We start from the raw sequence: 15,052 nt of genomic DNA, 5'->3' as shown, positions 1-15,052 counted from the left end.
TCCTGTCAGTGCTACAAGTACACTTACGCGACATAACTATTTGGACGATCGCCTCGAAGCAAATGTGGTTAATCCTTTGCTAAAAGAATAACATAGAAAATTGGTGGAACATAACGAGATATCTGGTTAAGATTTTCGATTGCAATTTTACTCAATTGTAAAAATAAACATAAATTTAATAAATTGTAAAAAATCTTTTAGACAAGTAGCATTTGCTTTATTTTATATTTTGTCAGATGACCTCCAAGAATCTTGACAGCCGCCATTTGCATTGAAATTCACTGAAATAATTTTTCAAATTATTCGGAGACAGGAGGAAATCTCAGCAAAATTTCAAAAGAGCTTATTTTGGGTCTTAGAAGATTCCATTTCTTGTATTATTTTAATGGAAACCAGTTGTTTTCAATTACATCAAGGCTTTGATTTTAACGTGGTTCTTGAAAGACCATGATGTTAATAATTTTGGAAATTTATGTCACAATTGCAACATAACTAGGTTTATTGTCTTGCTTAAAAATACTAATAACAATAATAATAATTTATTTATTTAAGATTGGCGCTTATTGCTAGCTCACATGCTAATTTAAGCCAACCGAAAATTATATACATGATACTATAATAAACTAAATCTAAATTACAAACGGTTCTTAAAATGGTCTTTGTAAAGAATCATTAGTTGTTTCTGTACTTGCCTGGGGGCTTTCCACAAATAATTGGACAAAATATTCAGCTTTGATTGACTTCCCACACAACACTAGCTTGCCACCGCCATTAGGCCCAATCAAAAGTCGACCTGCCCTAGCCTACCATTCTTTGAATTTTAGTAGGCCTTGTTAACTTATTGTTCTTGTAAATAACATGCCTTGTAGACTTGCTGCAACCAAACTTTCTTGCAATTTAAGCAAACAAATGAAACGCTAGACCCAATTTTTTTATTGCTTCTCATACTCTTTTTTTGGTCGTTTTTGTGTTTTCAGCATTGAAACTAAAAAATTGATATTTTCCATTTCTCCTTTACATTTTGTTACCTTTCTCTTCTAGACTCTTATGTCGATTTTTAGAAGGATTCACGATTAACATAACTATCAAAACGCTATCCTTATTCCATTTAAAGAAGTCAGATTTATTATCAAATTTTCATTCTTTCAATGGGAAAATTGGTGTGTTTGCGCGCGGCATTTGTAACTGACTAAGAAATAAAAAAATGACTGTTGTTAAGCATTGTATCAGCTAGCCTAGGAACTGGGTCAATTTACGGGTGTATTGAATAAATTATAAGCTAATTTCTTTATAAATCTTCTAAATACAAAAGGTGAAGTGAAAGAGCCAGAGCTTCAGGCCAGTCTAATATAGGTTAGCTTGTATAAGCATAGAAATGTAGAAAAAACACAATACGTAAGAAGGTCAGTAGAATATAGCAATCTAGCAACACCTTTTCAGAAGCACACGATGAGCAATGCTAAATAATTAGATAGAATGGAGCAACATAACGATTGCTTTGCAGCTCATTTTAGGAATGAATCTTGGTCAGAGCGATGCAAAATTAACCCTGGATAACAAAAAAGTTTGTTCGGTAGCACTTCTCTGTGGTTTAACTGCCTGTTACGGCTTTAATGGCCCGGAAATCAATCCTAGATAACGAGAAGGTTTGCTCCATTGGCATTTCTCTGTCGTCTAGCTGCCTGTTACGGCTCTAATGGCCCGGAAATCAATCCTAGATAACGAGGTTTGCTCCAGCAACATTTCTCTGTCGTCTAGCTGCCTGTTACTGCTGCAATGGCCCACAAGACCAAACTGTGAACACTCTAAAATTCCAGCTAGTTAAAAGAGATCCGGATCTAACACTTTGGGACTGGTATCTCTAGGACTCTAAGATCATCTATGCAGTGTTCCAAATTGGATGTAGGCGACAAAACATAAAAGAACTCAATCCGCCTGTGCTGTTCATAATTTAAATTTAGCATATTTAACAATAAATCTCTTCATACCAAACCATATGAGCGGTCAGTAATTATTTACAAGGTTTGATGTAACGTGGCACTTAGCCATCAAAATCCTACTTGAATTCCAGAAGTAAGACAAAGACGCATTTTTTATTAAAGCGAGACAGGTAGACAGAAGACAATTTACTGGAAACATGTGTCGTGATGTAACCTAACCTAGCCTGTTTCAGAACCAGACTAAAGTCATACACTACGCACAATACAGCTTATGAACTTGTTCGTTGAATTACGAAAACTGAACTTTTAAGATTGCCGCACTAAAAGGTTTTAGTGCCAGCTCTTTGAGACTCTTTTTGCAGCTCCATTTCGATTTTCGCATTGATTTTTTCCCAGTCAACTTCGACCTGCCAGTGAAATTAAAATTCCAGAATCAAGAGGTAATCAGGCGAAATCGATATTTAGACAAAAGGTACAGGTTTTGATTTCCGTAGAAATCTGACAGCTTTGAATAAAGATATCATTGTTAATGCTATCCTAGCCGGAGGAATCTTGGAAATTTTAAAGTCTTTGTTATTTCGATGCAAGCGGGTATCGCTTAAGGTTTGAATAGGTCCAAAAATTTCGATTCAGTAGACCGCTGGGTATTAAAGGGCAACGAACAATCAACGGTAATAAGGAAATTTGGCTAAAACTATGATTTTAAAACAGATATTTATTATAATGATATCATGCTTACACCCTGCGAATACTGGACAAACTTTTTATTTGTTTCTTTCTTTTCGTATCTTTTAAGGTACTTCTCCCTGTATGCCAAAACGGTGTCCACGTGTGTTTTGTGCTTGACTGCCAAATCCAAAGCTCTAGAAAGATATAACAAAGTATTAACATCAAAACCAACATGTTCTCTTTAGAAGGTGTTCCAGCAATGAAGAATAGTACAGGTTAGTGGTCGCGATTAAGCACTTCTAAGGGCGATTGGAAAAACACTTAGATATTTCAACACTAAATGAAAACCTTATTGCACTGGGTAAAGAAATAGATCATGGCAAACACAAAGGATACATGAACACCTTTGGTTATATGGAATTATGTGAAATAAAGACCATTTGAGAGCGCAAATGTTTTACTTTACTTAACTTTACTTTACCTTTCCCAGTTGAACAAGTCAATGTTCATTTGGATTGCACGGTATATCAGACCACTTTGTAGCAGCATAGCTTCTGCATCCGGGATCTGACGACAAAACAATGCCATTGCTGCGAGACGGCCTTCTTTCGATGGAATCTCTTTCACGTGATTTATGTACTGCACCTTGTCGGCCTAGAGAGGTTTGGGAAAAAATGAGCATGGGACTATTAAGCTGAGGTTTTGTAAAGGCATAACATGGCTAACAACGAGCATATAAGTGCGCAATTGTTTAGCATCGGTATTGAAATAAGGCAGGCTCGTGCACCTTTGCTTATGCATTATAACTCTTTCTATAAACACAAGATAAGCACGATGATATAATGACAAACTTACTTCTTCAATGGCTGCATACGCAATTTCAGCAGTGGACAGCTCCTTCGCATAAGCGGACATAGCAGCCAGGCAAGCCCAAAGACTGTCATCCTTTAAAACAAAAATGCTGTCGATTTTAAATCGATACACAAAAAATGTTTTTCTGTTCTACGCAATTTTGTTGGTTTTAATGATAGAAGCAGCTGAAATATTCTCATTAATTTCTAGTTAGAAGGAATGCTAGTGAAGGGATTTGGCTAACAATGATTAAACCACAAAAGATATTTGTATTTGTATTTGTTTCTACCTAGCACCCGAAGGTAGTTTATGGAACACTGAGAAGCTTCTGCTTATCGAGCAGTGTCCTGGTCCTTCCTCTCGATGTGACCACACCTCGTGATTCCTATGCCTGGGATTACGGAGAGCTGGCGACCCCCCTCACTCTGGGTGAAAGTTTAGTCATGCCAGAGACTCGAACCACGGACCCTTGGGTCTGTAGTCAGCGCCTCTAACACTGAGCCATCCTCGGAACCAAAGGTTTTTCTAAACGTAGAAAATGAGAAAGCAGAAAACTCATAAGGAGGCTAAACTGATAAGGAGGCCTACCTTAACGAAACGGCAGAGTCGAACGGCGTCGTCCCATTTCGATTCGCTGGCATGGCCATGGAGAAATGCCGGGTACGGAGAAATGCTGCAATCAAAAGAAAGAGCTCATTGGAACCCGAATTTTCCTTTAAACTGTGGTCTCGAAAGAGTTTGTTAGGGATTTATTAAGGATCTTTTATAAAGTTTTTATCTTTGCAATTGAGAAAAGTGCCCATAAGTATAGGCTCCCCCCCGCATCAAACCGCTGTATTTTGGCCCTAGTTAAAGACTTAAGAGTCAAGCCAAAACAACAGAAATCAGTTAGCAAAGCTCAAATCTTTCATTGGCAATTTCTCAGGAAATCTGTAGAAAATTAAACTTGTTATCACATTTAGAGGTATTCACCGTGCTCTTTCTGCTCATGTGGTGAAAAATAAAAAATTCTAAAAAGATATGTATGGTTTCTAAGACGCCATTTAATAGAAAAATTGATTCGACTCAAATTCTGTTTCGGAGCAGTTACTAAACCAACATTACTAACGAACTTGGAAGGTTTCTACGTGCTCTAGCAAAGGTTTCGTAGATTTTCCGACAGTGAAGTATTTGTTTTCGTGGTTTCTTCAATAGAAACATGCATTGTTTCGACTATTTGGAGAAAAGTCAAATTGATAGACATGGAAAAAAATATTTGAAGCATCTAGATAGCAAATGCGCATACGAGCAAATGCACAAGAACAACGTGACAGCACAAGACACAACAAAGCTTTATGGTGACAAAAGAGGAAACAATTGCAGTCCCAAACCTCGAGCTGCAAAGCGCCCCATCGCCTCTTCTCATCGTGCAAACGTTACCAACAAAGTTTGTTATCTGGAGGTTTTTTCCGAATTCGCTGAAATTAAAACAATTGAAACAGTTCATAGTCAACGAAAGTTAAAGAAAAGATAATAAATAGAGCACTAGCTTGTTGATTCTCTAATCAATCATTCAGTTTTAAAAAGGAACAAACAGTGCTAGGAAACTAACAAACCTTTGATCTAACTGGAAAACGGTCCTTGTGGCAATATCAGGGTCGACAAAGGCAACATTAGGGTAGTACCAAACAGTGACTTTATTATCGGCAACCGCAGCTAGCATATTGACGCTGTCATTCCAGGCCATTGTGGATACCATTGTGGCTGCGGAAAAACCAAATCAAAAAACAAAACGAACACGCAATGCCTTTTTAAAGATACCTATAAGTGCTAATCGTATTTGATTCAACGAACTCTCTTTACCGATAGCATCACAAGCAAACAAAAATATAAAGGTCACATATCGTGAGAGAAAGGGTGATACATAATGCATTACATGTACAAACCAATTTTAAACAAACTAATTTTAAAGGGTTAAAATCTTAATCAAGCTACAGAATCAAGATATCCAATGAGGTGGATGGGTTCAATGGATATTTCAAGGTTTAAGGGTTCAATGGTTGCCGAAAATAATGCTAATAACGCATGTGCGGTTGAAGCATCGCGATGGTACCCAGAAACGATACTCGATAGCAATGGTAACATCACTAGAATGATTATTCGATACTTGAGGGCTGCATTACTTGCAAGCAAAGGAAAAAAGTGGCACCGTTTACCAGATAACCTTTGCTAACGTGCACGCGTTAGAGACAAACGTGGCAAGAGCATAGATGATAAGGATAAGAAACATACAAACAGACATACAAAGTTTGGTGGTTTTTGGAGCCCCAACTTGTCGCACTGTTCGAATGTACAAATCTCTGTTCTTGTCAATAATAGCCAACTTTCTCTCTGTACCTGGTCCATCATTATTCAGCCCTATTTCTAAAACCTCAGCCTGCAAGAAATATTCAAAATCACAGGCTTTATCAAAACCCTTTTTGGATAGTTTGTATTCATAAAAATTGATCATACAACTAAGCCTATTCATTTTCCCATTGCAACAACTGCACAGTTCTTTGTTATAAGTTGCAAATAACAAGAGTCAAGCTAAACTTTTCTTTTATCAGAGAAATGTTTTTGAGCGAGAAAAATGTTACAGGTAAGGTAGTTGTGCGCAAAACGAACATACGGACACCAAAAACTCAGCTTTGAAATAATTAATCATCGTCATTATAATCACCATCTTCAAAAGTAACATTCTGATAACTGAAAGAAATTATTTTCTAGAGAAGAAGCGCAGAAACAACTCACACTGTGTTGGATTGGTTTCCCGTCCCCTAACGGTTTTCCTGATACAGCATCGAACAAATAAATAACTGTAAATAGACAAAGTGATGAAATTTGTTTATAACTGTATAAAAATCCAATTAATTGTATAATCTTGAAAAGAGAAGTTGTGGGAAAAACAAAAACATGAAGTATTAAAAAAAGTTTTTGTACTCTCCTCCGCAGAGGCTATTGGGAAGGGAGAAAGGGAGGAAAAAAGGATAGGTTAAAAGGAACTGCGGAAGTGAAGAAAAAGTGGAGGAGCTGCGAGGGAGAAAAAGAAGAGAATAAGCTTTACTATTTCTCAATCCTCAGCACCCTCCCCAATAGCCTCTGCGGAGGAGAATAAAGTTTTTGTATCGCAAACCGCAAACTAACAAAAGAACATGTTTGGGCTTACGTTTTTCGTCAGTTTTGTCCTTGATGGCCAAAGTATCGTTACACAAGGCAATGGTTTGGGCACTCATCATGTCCGGTCGCATCCCTTGGTACTTTGGGGTGCTTAGCAATCGCCCCTATGAAAAGAGAAACAACATGATGTGGACATTAGCAATTCATTGAAACAGGGAGACGAATAGAAATAACATTTTGTTGTAATACTGTATTGGAGTATGAAAGAAAGGTTAAGTTTAGAAAAAACAGCGTTACCTCATACGAATAAATCTGGACACTCATTTCATCAACAAGAGCAAAGTGCCTGAAAAGAAACAAAACACAGGGAGGTTCAGCATCGAGTAATATAAGAAAAAAATCTAGGAAAAGATGCAGGGGCAGATCCAGACAAATTTGAAAGAAGGGCAGTTGGCAGTGGGGGCACTGAAAAATTTTCAAAAATTGGTGATGAACGTACAACAATTTCAGACCATCACTACTGACAGAAGGCTCTCTTTTCACGTTCTAAAGGAAATTTTCACAATGATTGTGTCAAACCATTTCCAAAAAGGGGCGCCAGACTTGCTTCAACTTGATGAGAAAGGCGCAAATGCCTATGCTGAGAAAGGCCTATTTGCCCCCTTAAACCTGCCACTGACAAGATACCAGCAGCAAGAGAACAACGCTAGGAGTTTGTCTTTAAGTTCAAAATGTTAAAAAAGTTTAAAAGAAAGATTAAAATGAAAGGAAAAAATGAATTTTATCTACTGTACTAGTTTTTTAACATGTAAAAGATTTCTTCACGCAGCATCAACGCTATAGAATCGTTTTCAGTCTCAACTGGAGCGGTAAAATATGACCAGACGAGTTAAAAATTAAGTCAATGCAAGTTTGATAAAGAAGAAAAGTAACCTTTCCTTTCGACGGACAAACTATCTCTTCGAGACCAAAAAATGGCATACTTAAAAGAAACAAAAAGAAAATAAACTTACTTTTCTGCCAAATGCAGCAAAGAGACTGCACCGCTTTTCAAATCAAATATCATAGGGGTGTTCCAGTTTTTCACGCTGTGCAATACAAATGAAGAAAGAACATTAAACAAAATGACGGAAAAAGTGTTGAAACAAAATGGAGAAATGTTCTGGTACACAAACAAACAGGCGAAAAGCAAACGCTTGTCTACAATCGCACTTTGAATAACATACATGTACCGCATCAGGATTTCATTATTTATCATTCATCATATTTAAACACAGAAACTCTATCAGCTACTAAGTCCAAAAAAGTAAAGATTAATTTACATATAATGCTGGTCTTCCTAGGGATCGTGTTTCGGGAAAGGATGCTAATTTTGCGAGAATTCTTTTAATTTCTTTTTGACCGTGGTAATCGTGGAGCTCATTCTTATTTGTAATGGGATTTCGTTCCACGTCTGTGCACCACAATAGAAAAAAACCTCTTTTGGAGAATTCTAGGTATTGCCTTTGGATGTCTATGTGAAGGCAATTGCTTGTTGAATAGTTAGATATTTGCGATCTAGTGACAAGTCTTCCTTTCAAATTGTAGGGGCAGAGACCATTTCTTGTTTTGTAGATCATAACTGCCCTGTCAAATTTGAGACCGAAAGCCAATTGCAGCTCCACCAATTGATCTTCGGGTAATGAAGAAGGAGAGAAATTTGTTCGTATGTGTCAGCACCTATTCCATCGCTTCACTACACAAAAGTTTTTTTTTCGTTTCTAAAAATGTGCCTTTTGTGAGATTTGGCTTTCCTTAGGTGCAATCTTTTAGACACGTGTCTGGACAGGGGCCACAATACCTGGACAGGGGCGTGGATAAGGGGTACTACCTGTATATGTAACACTGTGACGAGGTTGTGACTACCAAGTGATTATATCCAAGAGTCAGCTTTATGATGCGGTCCCGGAAATCTGGAAAAAAACTTTTCTCAATCAAATCCTATGGGGAAGCAGGTTAATTCACAAATACAAAAGCTTGCCAACATTGCATGCAATACACTAAGTTAAATGTATAACGTTTTAGCTAGGAGATATTAGGCAAATTTAGTTAGGCAAATAAGAATTTCTTACCAAGGTTTTCTTTCGAGTCTAAGATAACATCTCTGACTTTGATATGCTTTTGTTCAGTCACAACTGCTTCAAAGTTTTTCCATTCTAACCTCCTGAATTGAAAAATAAAGATGTTTAAAAACCTGACAAAATACAAATCTTGTAAAAATCTTGTAAAGAATCTCAACTAGGGTCTCACAAGGGTTTATCATCTGAAAATCTTTATACGCAAATAAGGGACTATAATGGGCCTGACCTCTATTAAATCCGCCAACAGCCGTGATCTTTAAATATACTAGCGAAAGGTTCAAAGTATGGGAATTTGAGCTTACTTTTGGACGACATTGCCAAAGATGATGTGGCCATTGGCACAGGCCCCGGCCACTTGCGTCGCATCACTTGACCAAGCAATGTTGAATATCGAGCCAGTGTTTGGTTTCTCTAAAGCATATGACCACTGAAAAAGGGAGACTCCTGTCAGTTCAAGAAAATTTGGAAGCACAGAAAATAACACCAGTTTACGACGAGACGACACTGTTGGTAATATTTCAGTTTGAAGGAAAATATAGCAATCTAGCTCGAAAGTTATTCATTTCAGCGAATGGAATCACAGAATGAAAAAAATTATGCTCAACACAATCAGTGCAATGAAAAATACAACGAAATAACATTGAAATACAGTATCCAGGAAAAAACGTGATTAAAAGCTGGGTACTTGCCCCCTTTTTGTCACAGAGCCGCAACGTATTGTAGGATCCGACGGCGAAAAATTCACCTGAAAAGTCAGAAACCGTAGAATGAAGAGTCGACATCAAGGCATCATTCTTGAGTAAACTATTTAAAATATGGCTATGACCAAAAAAGTGTAAAAAATGAAAAGAAATAAACTAAAGCAGTGAAATGTTACTTAGAATTAGACAACCATTACCTAAAACTACAAGTGATGAGCTAACAAGCAACCTATATTTCCTGATGATTAGAAATAAAGTTATCATTGGTGTTAAAAAAGTGTGAAACTTCCGTGTGAAAACATATTTACGATATCGTTATGATCTTTATGACCATAATACTATGAGATACAGCGAAAAGAAGAAAGTTCCTTTATTCATAGCAGATATTCCTGGTTCATCAAAAAAATTGACGAAAAACTAAATAGTGCATACCATCTGGAGCCCAAGCCAAAGATGTGATCGGATACTCGTGAAGTTGACTACTGTACAACGGGCGACCATAAACATCCCAGACCTGGAAATGGAAATTTCCATTTGATTCAGCTTGAATACAAAGCAGTGAAGATCAAATATGGTAGAAGAGTGTTTTAAGGCTTCTTCAAGACTGATGATCTAACAACATCACGTAAAGGACCAGTCTCGTTTAAAGGACCAGTCTCATTTAAAGCTAAACAGCGATTGAATAAAGCTGGAGTTGAAGTCGACAGATGTTGTCAACAGTCAACGTTGTCTATAAAAAAGGACCAAAGATAAAAAAACTGTTTGTACAGAGCAAATCAGAATCAAGCATGGGAAATGCGAAGAAAGAGCTAGAAAGATCTCAGGTTTAAAAATTAATCGTTTACAGAATCATATACAATGTGGGATGCAAACATCTCGCAGTTTTTTGCAATAATTTCTGGATTAAAAGTTGAAATTGAATCCATTTAGAATGTAAACACTCATAAGACAACATTTTAATGAAGCTAAGATTCACCAGTCATGAACTTACTAGCTTGATATAATTTCCAATTCAAGGAATTTATATGCACATGACAAGAAAACTCCACCATGCTATGCAAAATGTACAGTAGATAAAAAAACTTAGATTTTTGATGAAAAAACGGCAATTCTACCTTGTAACGACAATCTTCTCCTCCAGAAATGATTGTGTTGTTCAGCGAGTTCCAGTCAATCTTCAACACAATGCCATCATGAGCTTTCCACTGAAAAATGAAAAAACTTGCTGATTATTGAGTTCATCCCACAGCGGAATTTTTATGCAATGGGAAAAAGCTAAAAATATGAAATTCATCGTCAATATGTTATTACTGCCAGAAATAAAAGATTTCCAATGTCTCAGCAACATAACATATGGCTGTTGACTCATGTTAAAAGCAACATGGTTGGGCCATATGATGATAGAAGACAAAATGGAAAGCATAAACCAGAGCGCAGCCTGTTACTCTACAATTGATACATTTGTGCAAAATTGCGACTTTGAAAGCTGCTAGGAGATTATTTAGTCACCTTCAGGTTAAACCTGAAAGAGATCCCTCTATGAAACAGAGCATATATACTGTCAAAATATCAACCATCATCACTGCCTCTCTCGCAATAGACACCAAGAATTTTGCAATACTTTCTAGCAACTACATTTTTTGAGATTCACAATTATCACTTAACTTAGAGAATATAAAAAACAATCTTTCAGCACATTGGAAAATAAAATTATTGCAATGAGCCAAAAAATCACCTGTTGTGGTTTAGCTTGTGGCTGAAGGGGTTTTATTGTTATTTGTTTTCCGTTTGTGTGGATGATCTGGTTCGAATTGGGGCTCCAAGCAACTGAGTAAACTGGATTTCCTGTAACAAAGACAGAAATTTAACCTGCATCAATATACAATATAGACATACCACACTAGGTTGATGTGACTTAGCAATGTGCCTTTTAGAGGAAAAATTAGTACTGACAAATAATGCATTTAGCCACTTTGGTATCTTTCAAAATTTTGCGAAACAAAGATTTTTCAAGCATGCTTCATTCTCTGTAAGAGTCTGGGTCAATCAAAACGAACATGCCTATTCTATGTATGTTGCGTATCTTCTGTCTTGTGATTTTCTATTAAATTGTCCATATTCCTTCCTGTTTTTCCATCCTTTGATAGATCGTCTATTCACATTACTTTGGGACTACCCTTTGCTATTTTTCTTAATTATAAAGTCTTTCATGATGTTGAGAAACAGGGTTTTCTTCTCATCAGGTGTAAATGTATCAGTCCCATTGAGAATGAAATGAAAGTGTTGATATCGTTGCCTGATCAAGCCAAAGACAAAATTGAATTACCAAGCTGAGCCAAAGTTGAGCGTAGCATCCCACTTCTAGACCAAATCTTTATTTGTCCATCTTCCCCAGCTAGAATTGCAAAATAACTCAAATCAGTTCATCAATGAAATCAAAACTAGTTTTTTAAATTTAACCTTACAAATCACAGGCCAGGTTTTTGACTGTTTCGGTTTGTCATATTTCTATTGAAACTGCATACTCAATAAATGAAACATCTTCTAAATTCACCTACTTTGAAAACAATTTGCAAACACAAAATGCAAAGAAAAGTAATAAAACTCAACTAAATTTGAAGGATTTAAAAAAAAAAAGAAACATACCAGTTACCAGAGCATTCCCATCATAACTCCATTTTGCTGCAAGCACAGCCCCTCTGTGAGCTTCAACTGATTTCTCAATTCGCCCAGATCGTGAAATCAAATGAAATTTTCCTAGATGTAAGACAAATTAAACATAGAATTATAGAAGGAGACAAAATATTCACTAAAGGAAAGTGTAGAAGGAAAAAAGGAGAATTCACACACACAATTGGAGCTGTTTGGAGCAGCTTTTAAAGCACAAAAAGCCCACAAAAACCAAATGTTCTTCAGACATAAATTTCAAAGTTTAATTTACTGATTACAGCAGACCACCAACAACAAAGAACAAAAGTACATTAGAAAGACTATGGATGTTATATCGCATGGAAAAGAAATCAAAATTATTTTTTTGAAAAGTTTTTCCAAAAAAATCTCTCACCATCAGTAGCAGCAAGTACAAAAATGTCGATCTGGCCTTGTTTTTTTCCACCAATACTTCTTGGGAACCAATGAATATCAGTTGGAAACAAGTCTTTTGGTAACTGCACAGCCTATTAAATAAAATTCAAACCGATAACAAAATGTGTGTATAAATTATAGCAGAAAGTGCGTAGTGATACCTTTTCAAAACAACCATGAATACCATTTTTGGGGTTTTTTTTGTGCTCATGTGAGCTTGACACAGGCAAGTTGTAAATACATGGTGTACTTTTTACTGTTTCAATATTCTGTCATGATCACCAACACAACCATTTGAAGCTCCAACGCAGCCAGTAGCTGGTTTTGATTTTCTATGAATTCAACCAACGTAAAGCTGCTTTTGGCACTAAAGCAACTTCACTGTCAACTGTTTACAACAAAAGTTTCTACCTCAGTTTTCAAAACTCAAAACATCACAAATAGGTAGGATGATATTGAAAAAAAAGAGTTTGTGAATTTCCTGAAGGAAAGCAAATCCAGAGATTAAATTTAATTCAGAGTCCATGTTTACTGACAAACCTGTGTGGTTTCACCATTTAGAAGGTTCCATTTAATAACTTGATGGTCATCCCTTAGAAAATAAAGTGGCCATCATTAGCATTTGCATATTTGTAGATGTTTTATTAAAGTGCATCAATGAGGTGATACCATGGAAAAATGTGACAAAGTAAATATAGGTAGGGGAAAAGAGGTGTAATTCACATCTCTTGAATTCCTTGGTGTTTTTGATGTAATCCATTTACAAATAGAACAAAATAAAGGAGGGAGTAATCAAATTGCTTCACTTTGAAACTCTATACCCAATCATTTTAAACCAAGGTTTCTCAGATTCCTTTGGAAAGCTTGCAAATCTTATTGATTCAAAATTTTAGGTGTGATATTTAGTAGCGTTTAGGTTTTATGCTGAAAATGCTTAAACATTTAAAAAAGTTTCTTTAGCCTGATAATTGAGGAAAACAGAAATTTTCTTACCCACAGGAATAAACTTCATCTGGAGTGTACCAACAAATGCAGCTGACAAGTTCTTCATGTGAACATTCAATTAAGGAAAAAGCTTTACTCTCAGGATACAACAAACACAATTTTACAGTCTAAACTTGACCAGTCTTTTACAGTTCAATTGACACCTTTGGGTACTCCCAGTCTGACTTTAATGTATCGCTTGAAATTATTAATAAGCAGGTAAGTTTAAAATGTTTTTCTCCAAAAGAAAATGATTCTTTCAATTTCTTTCTTTTTTTATTTATGAAGGAAACTTTCTTAATAGTTTCTTCAAAATAAACTGCTGGGTAGTTTTTTTATTATTGAAGCATTGCTACATATCAAATTGAACACTAAATCCTCTCAACATATTTTCATGGTGACTTTTACAAACTGGCTGACAAAACAGATAAATTAATATCTTTGAAAACACAGTATACATAAACATTTTAATCCTTAGTATAAATATCAGAAAGGTAGATTTTGTTGCTTTACTGCCTTCCAAAAGCCCCAAACAAATACATTTAGCCTTCTAAATTAGATGAAGGTGAGAACTTGAATGAAAAAAAGAATTGACATTCCAATAAGTTTAGCACAAAAATCTTCAGCTAAATTGGCCATCATGTTAGTTCCTTCACTCCAAGTTACCCATTTTTCAAGTTGGTTGAAATTTTTCAACTAAATTTCTCTTGTCCTAGAAAAATTCAATATTCTTACCACCCAATAGAAATACATGTAAACAAAACAAAACATTTCTACATGGATGCCATTATACATGATTTTTATTCCTGTATCAGAGAAAATAATCAATTCCTAACAGAATGTTCCAAATCCTCAAATAACTCACTTCCATGTAAGATGGATGCTGTCGACACTATTTCTATTTTGTTATGATTAACTTAAAAAAAAAGAAATTTAACAGATCAGTATTAAATTCACTTGAACTATATCAAAAGGTATAACTAAAATTATTACTGATTTACCTTAAGCCTTAAGCCCTGGCCTAACGAATAAAACAACACCATACAACATCATCCAACATTGTTGCATGAAACATGTTTTATTGTATAATTGAATGAAATTTGATTGATTGATAGATGAACATATCCAGAAAAATTTAATGTCTAAACTCTCTGGATAGACTATTGGATTGGATGTAATTTTTGTAAATAATAACAAGTAGTTATATTATTAATAACTGTCGCAAAGAAATAAAAGGCATGCTTATAAAATAAAATTGTTGAATAAAACAAAGCTGTTTCGTATATTGTCTGGCAAAAGGATATGTTTTGCTTCCTTGCCTAGATTCAGCTCCACTTTCAACTTCATGTCTTAATGTCGTTATTTATTTCCTCCGTAGCTTCATGCATTTGATTCAAAACTTTGCACGAATGTTTCTCATTCCAGGAATGAGATCTTTAAAATAGGACCCGTATCAACTTGAGCAGGCTTTGGCATCAGCAATCCATATTTCTGATGAATAATTATTCAGGATGATGTTGCTTTGTTGAATGTTGAATTCGCCTAGCTACAAGTGCAGCCTCAC

The 15,052-nt window shown here is 35.8% G+C and overlaps 1 protein-coding gene across 1 annotated transcript; it reads right to left on the bottom strand.

Moving 5' to 3' along the window:
* Positions 1 to 1,930: 1,930 nt before the first annotated feature.
* On the bottom strand, positions 1,931 to 15,052 carry LOC135684921 (intraflagellar transport protein 80 homolog). The gene is made up of 25 exons (XM_065200625.2): positions 14,795 to 15,052; positions 13,498 to 13,557; positions 13,045 to 13,096; positions 12,485 to 12,596; positions 12,067 to 12,177; positions 11,747 to 11,815; positions 11,156 to 11,265; positions 10,536 to 10,625; positions 9,853 to 9,934; positions 9,409 to 9,464; positions 9,022 to 9,146; positions 8,711 to 8,802; positions 8,470 to 8,551; positions 7,613 to 7,687; positions 6,897 to 6,945; positions 6,649 to 6,763; positions 6,234 to 6,298; positions 5,745 to 5,877; positions 5,057 to 5,204; positions 4,832 to 4,918; positions 4,050 to 4,134; positions 3,465 to 3,554; positions 3,091 to 3,263; positions 2,680 to 2,803; positions 1,931 to 2,347 (listed from the first exon to the last, which is right to left on the bottom strand). Exons 1-25 carry the CDS (start codon positions 14,833 to 14,835, stop codon positions 2,261 to 2,263), a joined length of 2,313 nt encoding a protein of 770 aa, XP_065056697.1. The 5' UTR covers positions 14,836 to 15,052; the 3' UTR covers positions 1,931 to 2,260.

Source organism: Rhopilema esculentum, chromosome 21, assembly GCF_057945365.1.
Source record: "Rhopilema esculentum isolate cy_ngs chromosome 21, ASM5794536v1, whole genome shotgun sequence".
Taxonomy (NCBI): Eukaryota; Metazoa; Cnidaria; class Scyphozoa; order Rhizostomeae; family Rhizostomatidae; genus Rhopilema; species Rhopilema esculentum.
The sequence above is the reverse complement of the archived record's forward strand: the minus strand, read 5'-3'. Positions and strand labels throughout refer to the sequence as shown.

Excerpts from the sequence above, each read along its gene's own strand:
- LOC135684921 (XM_065200625.2), bottom strand. The coding sequence starts at position 14,835 with ATGAAGTTGAAAGTGGAGCTGAATCTAGGCAAGGAAGCAAA. Across the intron at positions 5,205-5,744 it reads TCCAAAAACCACCAAACTTT|CCACAATGGTATCCACAATG; the intron begins GTATGTCTGTTT and ends GTTTTTCCGCAG. Across the intron at positions 2,804-3,090 it reads GACTTGTTCAACTGGGAAAG|AGCTTTGGATTTGGCAGTCA; the intron begins GTAAAGTAAAGT and ends ATATCTTTCTAG.